Below are 11,208 nucleotides of genomic sequence, written 5' to 3'. Positions count from 1 at the left end.
GGTGCTGTGCTCACCTCAGTGTCGTGGAAGGGTGCTGTGCTCACCTCAGTGTCGTGGAAGGGTGCTGTGCTCACTGCGTGCCTTTTGGGGGTTCTCAGCAGCAGTGCTCTCCTCCCTCGACAGCCCAGAGCGTGTTCCCCAAGTCCCAGAGGTGTGCGAATGGGAAGGGTGCTGCTGAGAGGAGGTTTTCGGCGAAGGTCGCTGCAGTCAGAGTTTGGCTCGTGCGCTGCAGCCACCCACCGGAGCCACTTGGCCTCCTGCCCGCTGTGCGCCTTCCCTGGCAAACCCTCGGGGCATGTCAGGCACTTATCATCCCTTCCCTGGTCGTGTCCCTGACGCCCTTCAGGAAGATGAAGATGTGGGACCCGCCGGTCCCTTTGGCCTCCAGCGCAGACGGGGGCTTCCCTGCGGAGGGGCCAGCCCTGTCACCTGGCTCTGCCCGCCCGGCCTTGGCTTTGGCCGCTGCAACGGTGATGTACTTGGTGACGATGGCGATGTGGCGGGACCTGAAGTCTGCCAGCGCAGAGACGCACTGGTTGAAAGCCGCGCAGAGCCGCGTGTCTCCAGAGGAGAGCACGTGCTGCCTCAGGGAGGGCGCACGGTGGATCTCCTCCACGAAGGCCCTGTGGGGCGGGGGCATGTAGCCCCTCATCCTGTGCAGGAAGGCGGCTGCAAGACACCAGCAGAGAAGAACAAGTTGTGGGCGAGTGGGTTAAAGCACCGTGACACGCTCAGGGAGCAGCCGGCCTGGAGCACCAGTGCAGTCTGCAGGGAGCCCTGCGCTGGGGGGTACCCAGCAGCCTGGCAGCCTCCTGCCCGCCGCTGCTCTGCTCGGTGCCTCCAGTCCATTGAGGAAGAAACCCCATATTAGGTCAATGCTCCGTTAGGGTTGGTCTTAACCCTAAAAGGCAGGTTTTAGCCCTTGCTCTCAGCCTTTTGACCTCAGGTTGTTTGTGGGGTTTTTTGCTGTTAGAGTGGGTTTGCTGGTTTCTGATAAATAAATGTGGGCTGGACTAATGCGAAGCTTTGTGGATGGGTGAGCTAATTTACTGGCAGGATGCTGGCGTGCCCTGATCCCTCAGCTCTGTACCCATATATAACGTCAGTAAAAAGTTGACACGCAAAAAGCAAAGTCTTTCCGTCTGGGAGTTTACAGTGGCAAGAAAGTGCCTGCCAGAGCCTCATTTATAGACTTCCTCCCTCATGAGCTGGGCGGAGCCTCATCCCAGCTGGGCTCTGCGAGGGTTTTGCGAGGGTGAGATGGGCGCGTGCCGTGTCGACTGGCAGAGCTGGGCACGGCTGCAGGAATCGCTCTGGCTTGGTTCTTCCCCTGCCCCTTATTTGCTTAGGAAAAAGGAAAAGTGTGACTTACTGCTCTCCTCACTATGGCGAATCCCCAGGAGCTCATCAAAAGCGTGAAGGACGGTGCTCTGTGCCGCGCTCCCTCCCGAGTACGCCATGGGCTCGTCAGATACGCCGTCGTATATCAGCCCGTCTGGCATGGCGGGGTTGTCCTTCCAGCTGAGTGGGGGGACACGGCAGTCAGGAGGGGAGCGGCCGTGGGGGGTGTGAGAAGGGACCCTGGGCTGGCCAGGCTGAGTGAAACCTTCCTGCCCTGGCCCATGCATCTCCTCCTCCTCCTCCTCGCTCAGCCTTGTCAGCTGTCCTCAAACACGAGAGAAACTTGGAAATTAAGTTTCAAACACCATGTTGAGGCAGACGACAAGGTCATGGGTGCAGGGAGAAACCCTTCGTTATCCTTTGCCTTGGAGCTGGGGATGTTCTATGGGGTTGCTGCGCCCGGGTGAGCACCCCACGGCGGGGTCCTGGGACAAGCTGCCCTCCGCCTGGCTGCACCTCCCGCTCCGACTCGGTGCCGCATGGTGGTTTGCCCGTGCAGGGCTGCTTTGGGTGTGCAAGAGGGGAGGGGACACTGCTCTGGGCAGTAGTGGCACTTCACTTCAATCCCTTGAAATGCTGGTGGCCGTTAGGAGAAGCCGCGTTGCCGCTGCGGCAGGTAGAGTCACCCAAGTGCTATTCCGAGCCCTTGAAGTTTGTACTTTGGGTTTTTCTCTGTTCTTGTTGCTCTTGAGACGATGTCTTTAAAGACAGCACAGGACAGCCTGCCTTTATTTATTTCGGCAGAGAACTGGCCTGCAATGTGATTTCCTCCCTCTCATAAAGCTGCTCGTCCTCGGCAAGCCTGGGAACCGGGCAGCGTCGGTGCCTCCCCACCATACACCATTAACTCAGCCCCTGTCATCCGGCTTTATGTGCCTGTTGTGCACAAATGCTCGCTCACAAATGGGAAGAGGAGTTATAATTTCAGAGAGATAGTGTGCCTGGCACAAAAATCTCTCTTGACCTTTTGAAGAATGCACCATTTCATGAAGCTTTTGGTGCTGGCTGCTAAGGCTGTTTGACTGCTGGAGTAGATTTTGCACAAACTGCAGGGAAAACGGATTCATTATCAAATACCATAATATTTTTAGCTCTCCCAGGGATGTATTTATAGTAACCTTTACTAGTTGGAAGTTCTTATAAGCAGAAGGGGATTTAAAAGGCATGTTTTTCCAGGCTGATGACCATCAAGGCAAGGTCAGCTTGGATAAAAAAATGAGAGAAACGTAATCAGGATGCACAGAGCCTTTTGACTTCGGAATGCCGAGATACGCTGAAGAGAAACAAAAATAGAAACCCCCGAGAAGCCCAGGAGCAGAGCAGTGGGGGATGCTCACAGCCCCGTGGGGAAGGTGAGGGATAGCAAACCCGCAGCACTGGCCTCTTGTGGCCCTGCTCCTGCCCTGCCCAACGGGCTTTTTTCAGTATTTGGGGGGACTGGATTTTTTAATTAATGGAATTGCAATGGAGCAACAGCAAGAGGCTTTTTATAGATGTTTCCTTAGCACACAGCGGGGAAAAGACCCCACTCAGCTTTGTAGCTCTGTGTGTACAGTGTGTGAAGTAAAGAGAAATTTGTCTTCTCCTGTCAAAACTGCAGGGCCAAGAGCAGGAATGATTCATTTCTGCACAACTGCGGCTGCTGCGGTGCAGAGACCATGCCGGGGCTGAGCTGAAGCGCGGGATGGAGCGAAGCAGGTGGGGAGGCAGACCCCAGCCCTCCGCCGCAGTCCTTGCCCAGCAGCTCCAGCTTCGCGTCAGTGGATCGAGTGCCTGGGAACTCCCTCCCTCGAGAGGGACACGACCGCATCGCCCTCGGGGCCACCACTGACACAGGGTCAGTTCCTTCCCTGCCACGGGGGACCCTGTGCCCAGTCTGGACTGCCCCTTCCCAGCACATTCCCTGCTCCCCCCCGCCCCAGGAGCTGCTGACACGGTGGCTTTGGAGGGAAAGGTGCTGCACTTACCCGGAGAGAAAGATCCGGATCACAGTGTAAAACACTGCTGGATCCACATAGTCTAGGAGGAAACCAGACCACAGGCGTTACTGCGGGCAAAAGGCAACCAGTTCCCTCTGCACTGGTTCTTCCCATGTGGCAGCGGTACCCCCGGCACAGCCGGAGCAACCCAAATCTGCGCTCCGAGAAGGACCTGGCAGGAGGGGCACTGCACGGTGCTGGTGTCCCCTCCCCGTGGTGGGCTTCCCCCGGCCAGGCTCCTTGCGGCACCGCTGCCTGCAGCACAGCGTCCTGCTCAGAGCTGCTCCGCACAAAAACACCCCTCGCTTTAACCCCGTCTGGGTGCCCAAACACCATCGCCACCCTGGGAGCACGGAGCTTCCCCTGAATTGCTCCCGTCTCCTCCTGCTCCGTCCCTCCAGAGATGCTTCATGGGCTGAGGCAGCCATCGGGCCACAGCGTGCGCAGGGACAGGAGGACGCGTGCTGCCCCAGCTGAGGGCTGCCGTTACCGTGCATCCGTTTCAGAGCCGCGCTCATGTCCCTGATGGCCTCTGCCAGCTCCTGCAGGGCTTGGTGCAGGGTCTCCTCGTCGAGCTGCAGCATGGCACGAACGGCCTGAATGCTCGCCTGCGAGAGGGGAGGAGGGGAAGAGGGAGAGGGAGCATGAAGTGTTGAGGAGGCTGGGATGTCTGTGTACAGAGCTCTGGATACCCGCTGCCACCCACACCAGCTCTGCCTGTTCCCCCGCCCATAAGCAAGCGTGCAGGGGACGGGTGTGCCTTGAGGGTGCGCGCCTGCGGGCGCTTTTGGGGTGAGGAAAGAGCTATGGGGCAGGGTGGTGCCCTACCTTAATCCCAGGCACAGCCGCCTTCTCAACCAGGAGGGTGACGAGGATGAAGCCTCGCAGGCTGTCTCCCCCAGGCAGCGAGATGATGGTGTCCAGGTTCCTGCAGGGACGACCAGCAGAGCGGTCAAGCGTGCAGGGGTGAGAAGGGCGCTTGCTCGGGATTTCCCCGCATGCCCCAGGACCTGTTGAGCCCTTGGAGCAAAACCCTCCCGGCTGCAGAGCCTCTTACCTGCACCCCGGGCAGAGACTGAAAAGGGAGAGGGGCTGCTCTGGTTTTGAGGGGTCCGCCACCCTCCCCGTGCTCTCGCTGGGCTAGAGGTCTGGCCCATGGAGCCAGGCTCTGCGTGGACTAGAGCAGCCCACGGTTCAGCCGCAGTCATGGCATTTTCCTGTTGTTGCAGTGGCATTTGCGTGCCAAAGACTGAGCTGTTTTTGTTGTGCTCTTATATCAAGAGGCAGGTTCAACCTAAGCAGAGCCCTGCACTGTTGGAGTGCTAAGCCAATTCAAACAAAACTAGTACTGTTAGAAAATAAATAAGCATCTTAAGTACTTACTCAATTTCCAGAGGCCTGAAGCATTTCGGTTAGTGCCAACAAATGCACAAGAAAAGAAGAGAAAAAGAGAGATGTTATAAATTGTTTTGGCAATGGCCTGTGCTCTGTGGGAGGCAAATGAGCTCCTTGGCCCAAGGGAAGTGCCAGCCCCGGAGGGACACTCCCAGAGGCACCTGGCCCCAGAGAGCACTGCTCCCCCCTGCCCAGCAAGACCATTCTCCAGACCTTCTCCATGGGAGAGGCCCCCAGAGACAGTTTTTCAACCGTTTTTGGCAGAACAGGAGTGGTTTGGGAATTGTTGGTCCCCGTTGTGCTGGACAAGAAGAACCTGCTCAGGCTCATCACTGTTGCCCCAATCGTGGGAAGGGCCATGCCCAGTCCGCCCAGATTTGACTATTTACCGGTTGGGGTCCTTCCTCCTCCAGTTGGCCAACACAAAGTCCGCATGGCAGAGGATGGGGGGGAGGCCAAGGGCCTGTGAGACCTCCCAGAAGGGGATGGCGAGATTTCGAGGAAGGACCTGAAGGACACAAAGTACAGGAGAAGGCAGTGACACTGTCAGGCTGGTGAAAGGAGCCCATCTGCGGGCACCCAGCCGGGCGGGAGGGGTCATGCTCCTGCTGGAGCCTCAGGGAATAAGATTTGCTCCCATGGGATGAATCCCAGGGGAGCAGCATCAGCCCCCAGATCCCAAGGAGCAGGTGAACCTGCTCCACATTGCTTTTACCTTCACGGTGCCCTCCTCGCCCTCCTGCCAGACGTAGCCCATCGTGATGAAGCTGAGCACCAGATGCGCCAAGTGCAGCTCCTCGTGCCCTCGGAGGTGACGGGTGCTCAGCTGCGGCATCTGCCAGGGAGACCCTCAGGAGTAAGGGGCACCGCAGGCAATGCCAAGGGCCTCCACGGTGGGGGCAGCCCCCCCAGCTGAAGACAGACCCTCCTAGTGCCTCTCCCTGCCCGTGCCCCCTCCCTGCAGCCCTCCATTCCCTCCCAGCCCTGCAGGACTTGCTACTGATTCGCTGTTTGCAAGCGTGGGCAGTAAACTGTGGGATTTTACTGAAAAAGGCACCCCTCTCCCTCACTGTGGGCTGCAGGTGAGAGCGGCCGATCCCGGTGTGCTGGAGGGTCCGGCCAGGCCGGGGGCTCATGGAGCGCCTGGTTTCTCCTTCCATCACCTGCCCCCCGCCACGCTCCAGCCCTCGCTGCTTCGGCTGGCCGGTGTGCCCCAGGATCTGCCGTAGGAGTTGTTCCTGTGCCAACGTTAGGGTTTTGCTTTCGCACAGTATTATCCTGCCTGTGCGAGGCCCTGCTGAGGACACGGCTTTGCTGGTGCTTTGCTTTTCCACGCGTTTTGCAGACACGGCTGCATCAGACCAAGGTTCGGGAGAGCTCCAGAGCCAGGGCAGGCGACTTGGGTACCTGGTGAACTCGTGAGCGGAGCCGATGGCTCGCGATCAGCTGGGGCAGGTCGTGGGCAACCTCCATCCAGGGACCGTAGGGTGCCGGCAGCTCCGTCTTGGTGGAGAGAGGCGAGAGGGAGGGCTGTTAACCACAGAGTCTGGGTGTCGCAGACCCCGGCGCGGGGCTGTGACTCACTGCTGGGGCTGGACAGCCCCCTGGGAGCCCCTTTCTGGACATTGCCCAGCTGGGGGGGGCCTGGGGACCCTTCGCCCTCCCACTCCATCATGTTTGCAAAGGTTTTCCTGGGGCTCTGGCAGGGCTGTGGAGAAGGGAGGGGAGCAGCCACTGCCAGCCCAGGCTCCCAGCATCTGTCCAGCCTCGCACGTCATGGCTAATGGTTTGTGTCTGGTTCCCCCTCTTGTAACACCAGCCTGCGTGATCACGAATTAATAGATGATAAACAAGTATCTGCCTGTCCCTGAGCGCTCCTGCTGCGGAGCGAGCCCAGTGATAAATGGCACCGCTTCCAGCATGGGAGACCTGCAGCCTGACTGCTCTCCTCATACTCCCTGAAATCCTGTAAAGCCAAGGCCAACGTGCAAATTGCAAAGCTCCTTCTCCTCTGCCCTGTACCGCTGTACCCTGTACTGCAGCCGGTTTAATAACTTTTAAAGTGAGAGGCTTGTCCTATGAAACTGTCTAAGCGAAAATAGCTCATGCCTTCCTCATTGCTTTTTTATAAACTGTTATAAAGTAGCTTTAAATTGAAACCCACCCAGAAAGCCGCTCCCCAACCCCTCTATTTGTCTGTTCTCTGTCCCCTGTAGCATGCAGAGGCGGTGGCACAGCCGTCTCCTACCAGAGGGTTGGGAAGAAGGAAGCCGAACTCCTCGGAGAGCTGGAACCTGGTCAGCGCCAGAGGCAGCGGGGTCTCCTCCGTGCCCTCGCCAGCCTCCATCGCTGGCCGCAGGGTCGGGACGTGCTCTGGCTCGGCGGACATGTGCCGGCTGCCCCGCTCCGGGGTGTGCTGAGCCAGCGCCGCGTGCCCTGGCTATGGGAGCGTACCTTGTCCCGGGGGAGCCAGGGCCCGGCCGCCCAATGGCCGGAGGGTCCGAGCAAACACGGTTAAAGGTTGCCGATAAGGCGCTGTTGCGGAGCAAACGTTGATCTCTGTCCCCGTGGGCATCCACCTGTGGGGAAGGCTCAGGGGAGCTCCCTTGCCGCGGGTAGGGGCTATGAGCTGTCTCCCCTCAGGACCTCCCCTGGGAGCTGCAGGGATGCTCTGGGCTCCCACCAGAGGCTGCATTGAAGCAGCCCAGGGTGCTTTAGGCTGGCGGCAGCTCCGGCACCTGGCAATGCCCAAGTCACGTCCTGGGCTTGGTCTGCAGGGACTGTGCAAGAACCAGGGACCATCCACAACTCGCTGGAGGCTGCAGAGCCCGGGCACACCGTGGGCGCAGCCTGGACCCCACAGCACAGGCCTGCGGCCACCACATGCCCCAGGCACGGCAGGGCAGGGCAGATGCGTGTTGGTGGCTCTGGGAGCTGCCTGCAGTCCCCGTCAGGCTGTGTGACACCCCCCAGGTGCCAGGGGCCCTTCGTCCCCGGAGGAGCGATACCCGAGGCACACACTGTACCCTCAGCCCCGCGCTGCTGTATGCCCCAGCAACACACCCAGCACAGGCAAAACGAATCAACGGGAGCCACATCCAAAGCAGCTTCTGTGAAGGAAGCGCTGAATGGCAGGGAGCGAAACTCCCTAATCCACGTTTTGTGTCACTTCAGGCTTTATCTGCACTTCCAGTGAACTGCCTAATGGCTGAACGTAAGCTGACGTTGTCATTAAATTCCCAGAGCCAGACGAGGTGCAAGACGGTAACGATGGTTTTAATTGGCAGCAGTGAGCAGCGTGCTGGTAGCGTGCCTGCACCAGAGCGCCGGCCCTGCTCTCCCCATGGCTGCACACACCCGCTCCCGGGGAGGCAGAGGTGATCACGGAGGGTGACCAGCCCTCCTTGCGACGAGGCTCTGCGGGCTTCTGCCCTGATGGCGATGCACCGGAGCAAAACCCCCTGCCGGTTGGGTGGTCAGTGCTGGTGAGGCTCCTACCACCGTCTGGCCAGAGACAAGTGAAACGAGGCTGAAAAGGACCTCATGCTGCTCCCCTGCATTTCAGTGCGGTGCTGCCTGTGTCCCCCCGGCAGATCCATCCCCTCCCCGCCGCCGGTCCTGCTGCCATTGCAGCGACACGGTGCTGGTGCCGTTCGCTCTCTGGGGGACCAGGGGCCCTGAGGTGGGGGCACCACTGGGCAGGTCTTTCTCATGGAAAGGCTGGAGGGGTTTTGCATGCCAGGGCGTGCCGGTGCTGGGCAGGGCGCCCCAAGCCCACCAAGGGTGAGGGCGAGGGCCGTGCTTTGCCCGTCCGGGGGATACGGGCTGCAGCGAGAGCGGCGAGCGGGCTGCCCGGCACGGGGGGATTTCATGGCGCGACGCCTGCTCTGATGAGTCAGGCTTCCTCCGCCGCCGCCGCCCCAGCCCACCCTCCCACCGTCCCCACGCCAGCGGGAAGGAGCCTGCAGCCACGGCGGGGACCCCGCATCCGCCCCGCGCCCTTCCTCTGCGTCGGCTGCGATGGCGTCGCCGAGAGCCGCCCCAGCCCGGCGCCTGGCAGGGCAGGGTCCCAGCAGCTGGGGGTCACTGGGGCAGCCCGGTGGGTCCCCCCCATCTGAGGGGGGCTTGGAAGGATGCTCTGAGCGGGGCCTGCCAAAACAGGGGTGGGGAAAAGCAGCTCTGCAGGTGCCAGGGCTGGAGATGCTGTGGGTGCGTGGGAAGGGAAGGGCTGGGGGGGGACACGGACAGCAAGGTGGGCATCGCTGCGGGGTGCAGGTCTGAGGGCACTGCAGGGAACATGGGTGCCCCCTCACTGAGGCAGGGCTAAGGTGGTTGTGCTGTGCCGCACCGTAGCGGTCAGCTGCACTGGGGGTGCTGGGCAGCCCCTCTCCTGGCTGGCCCCCGCTGCCTGGGGATGGGGACAGGACCAGGGAGGTGCCTGCAAGGGCTGGCAGTGGCAGAGCACATCAGTACAGTGGTACCAGACCCCGGGAGCCTCCCAGTGCAGGTTGCTCCCCAGTGCGGGGCTGCACTGCCTGTCTGTATGACTAATATTCTCCCCGTAGCCTCAGCCCAGAGAGTGCTTCACTCCTCGAGCGGGGATGTGTTTTGCCCAGGCAGTTCTGGCCCATGGCACCGCTCAGGGATCACACAGCTCCTCAGAGAGCACAGACACCTTTTATTGAACACAAACACCACCACAAGGGACACGCTACACACGCTTACAGCAACCACTACGACGGCTGCAGCCACTTTGCTCCCAAGCCCGGGGCCGTCGTGCGCTGCTCTCCATGGACTGTGCTCCCACACCCGCTGCCAGACGCTGCCAGGCCCCAGGCACTGCCAGAGAGGAAACCCCACAGAGGCACCACTTACTTCTGGGCAGCTCCCACCCCCAGCCACCTCCACCCCAACCTTCACTGCTCAGAGCTCACACTAACTCACCACCACCCAGCCTGCCGTCCGCTGACACACGCCCGGGACATTCGGCCACGTCCCTGCCATCGTCAAGGCACACACAACAGCTCCCTCTCCCCCATTTCCACCACCACCCTCCCCAAGACCAGCACAAAAACGCGATCAGCCACTTGGGCAATGACTTACATTTCAACGTCCTTCCCTGCTGCGCCGCTACACAGATGACACACTCCTTCCCTCGGCACAGTTCTGGTCTTCGGACCTAGAGTGGGACTGGGGAGGCAGCTCCTGTCAGTCAGAGCCGCCTAGAACCGCAAGGAGCAAAATCTCTCCTCCCAGCATCGCCGTCGGCCCCGTGGTGGCACTGCCACCTCGTCCCTTCACTGCCCATTGCTCCAGTTTCCTCTTCCCGCCTCAGTCGTGCTGCACAGCAAGAGTCCTTGTCCAGGCTCCAGCTTTCCTGCTGCCTACGTCCACCTCCACACCACTTCCACACCATCACCTCGGCACCCTTCAGTGCAGAGAACAGACTCACTTCTCTTTGTCCGTCTCCTCCGTGGTGACACAGCACCTTAAGTCCCTTCTCCTTATCACCATGAGGATGAGCCCGATGGCGACAGACGCAGAGAGGCAGAAGCTCAGAATCAGCCACAGCTTCAGCGAGCCCTGGCTCCCAACGCCTGCTTCATCTAGGAAACAAAACCACCTCCTCGAGCTCACCACACGACACACCACGGGACCCAGACACTTGCCTACCCGGCCCTGCTCTGGCAAGCCACTGCCAGAACAGGAATCCATCGCCCCAGCCCCAGCACTGCCTCTTCCCGTGAGAACCCCCACCCCGAGCAGCCACTGCCCCCACCTCCGGAGGGGCTGCCCATTGCCCGTGCTCTCTCCTGGCAGGTCGGTGGTTCCCAGCCGGGATGGCAATGGCAGCTCCCTTGGTTATTGCAGACCTGCGTGACAGACAGGGAGGGACAGGACTTGTAGCCAGCTGCAGAGGGTCGTGCCCGCGCATCCTCCCTCGCCAGGCACTGGGCACAGACATCAGGGCACCTCGCACCGGGCAAAGCCTCCCCGCACGCAGCTCGCCCGGGGCTCACACGGGCGGCACTCTGCCTCTGTCCATGCTGGCTGTCACCTCCCGGGGCACCGCCTGCTCCCCAGCCTGATCGCTTCTCCCAGCCCCCTGGCAGGCTCAGACCCTTTCTGTCTGGCTGAATTACAAAGAGGAGCCCCTTGACTCCGCGAGGGAGCTCTGCTGGAGGGGCTACGCACGCAGCCTCGAGAGGCGGTCCGGCACTTCCACTGCCAAGCCCCCCTCGGCTGCTCTTCCCCACAAATGTGACCCGAGAGGACAACGCTTTCGCAAGCCACGTCTCCAGAGAGCTGAACAAACCACAAACAACAATGGGCAGCACCACGACTTACACCATGGTTGTGGCACTTTGTCTTCACCTCACACGTGTAGTTCAGGACAGCGGCAGGCACGCACTGCTGGTTCAGGCAGATCTAC

The 11,208-nt window shown here is 60.6% G+C and overlaps 2 protein-coding genes across 2 annotated transcripts in view; both read right to left on the bottom strand.

The window, feature by feature from the left end:
- Positions 1-298: 298 nt before the first annotated feature.
- LOC104346755 (indoleamine 2,3-dioxygenase 2) lies at positions 299-7,122 on the bottom strand. Its single transcript, XM_086477233.1, has 10 exons — positions 7,024-7,122; positions 6,183-6,278; positions 5,491-5,610; positions 5,165-5,283; positions 4,764-4,778; positions 4,209-4,308; positions 3,871-3,988; positions 3,369-3,420; positions 1,373-1,521; positions 299-669 (listed from the first exon to the last, which is right to left on the bottom strand). Exons 1-10 carry the CDS (start codon positions 7,120-7,122, stop codon positions 299-301), a joined length of 1,239 nt encoding a protein of 412 aa, XP_086333359.1.
- A 2,386-nt stretch (positions 7,123-9,508) lies between these two features.
- LOC104349077 (uncharacterized) overlaps positions 9,509-11,208 on the bottom strand; it is a 37,778-nt gene continuing 36,078 nt past the window's right edge. Inside the window, exons 47-50 of the mRNA XM_086477151.1 lie at positions 11,124-11,204; positions 10,555-10,726; positions 10,228-10,381; positions 9,509-9,614 (exon numbers count right to left, since the gene is read on the bottom strand). Of these exons, the coding sequence (XP_086333277.1) occupies positions 9,509-9,614; positions 10,228-10,381; positions 10,555-10,726; positions 11,124-11,204 (513 nt within the window). The remainder of the gene's footprint in view (positions 9,615-10,227; positions 10,382-10,554; positions 10,727-11,123; positions 11,205-11,208) is intronic.

This window comes from Leptosomus discolor, chromosome 23 (assembly GCF_034619465.1).
Source record: "Leptosomus discolor isolate bLepDis1 chromosome 23, bLepDis1.hap2, whole genome shotgun sequence".
NCBI lineage: Eukaryota > Metazoa > Chordata > Aves > Leptosomiformes > Leptosomidae > Leptosomus > Leptosomus discolor.
This window is presented reverse-complemented; position numbering and strand designations above follow the sequence as displayed.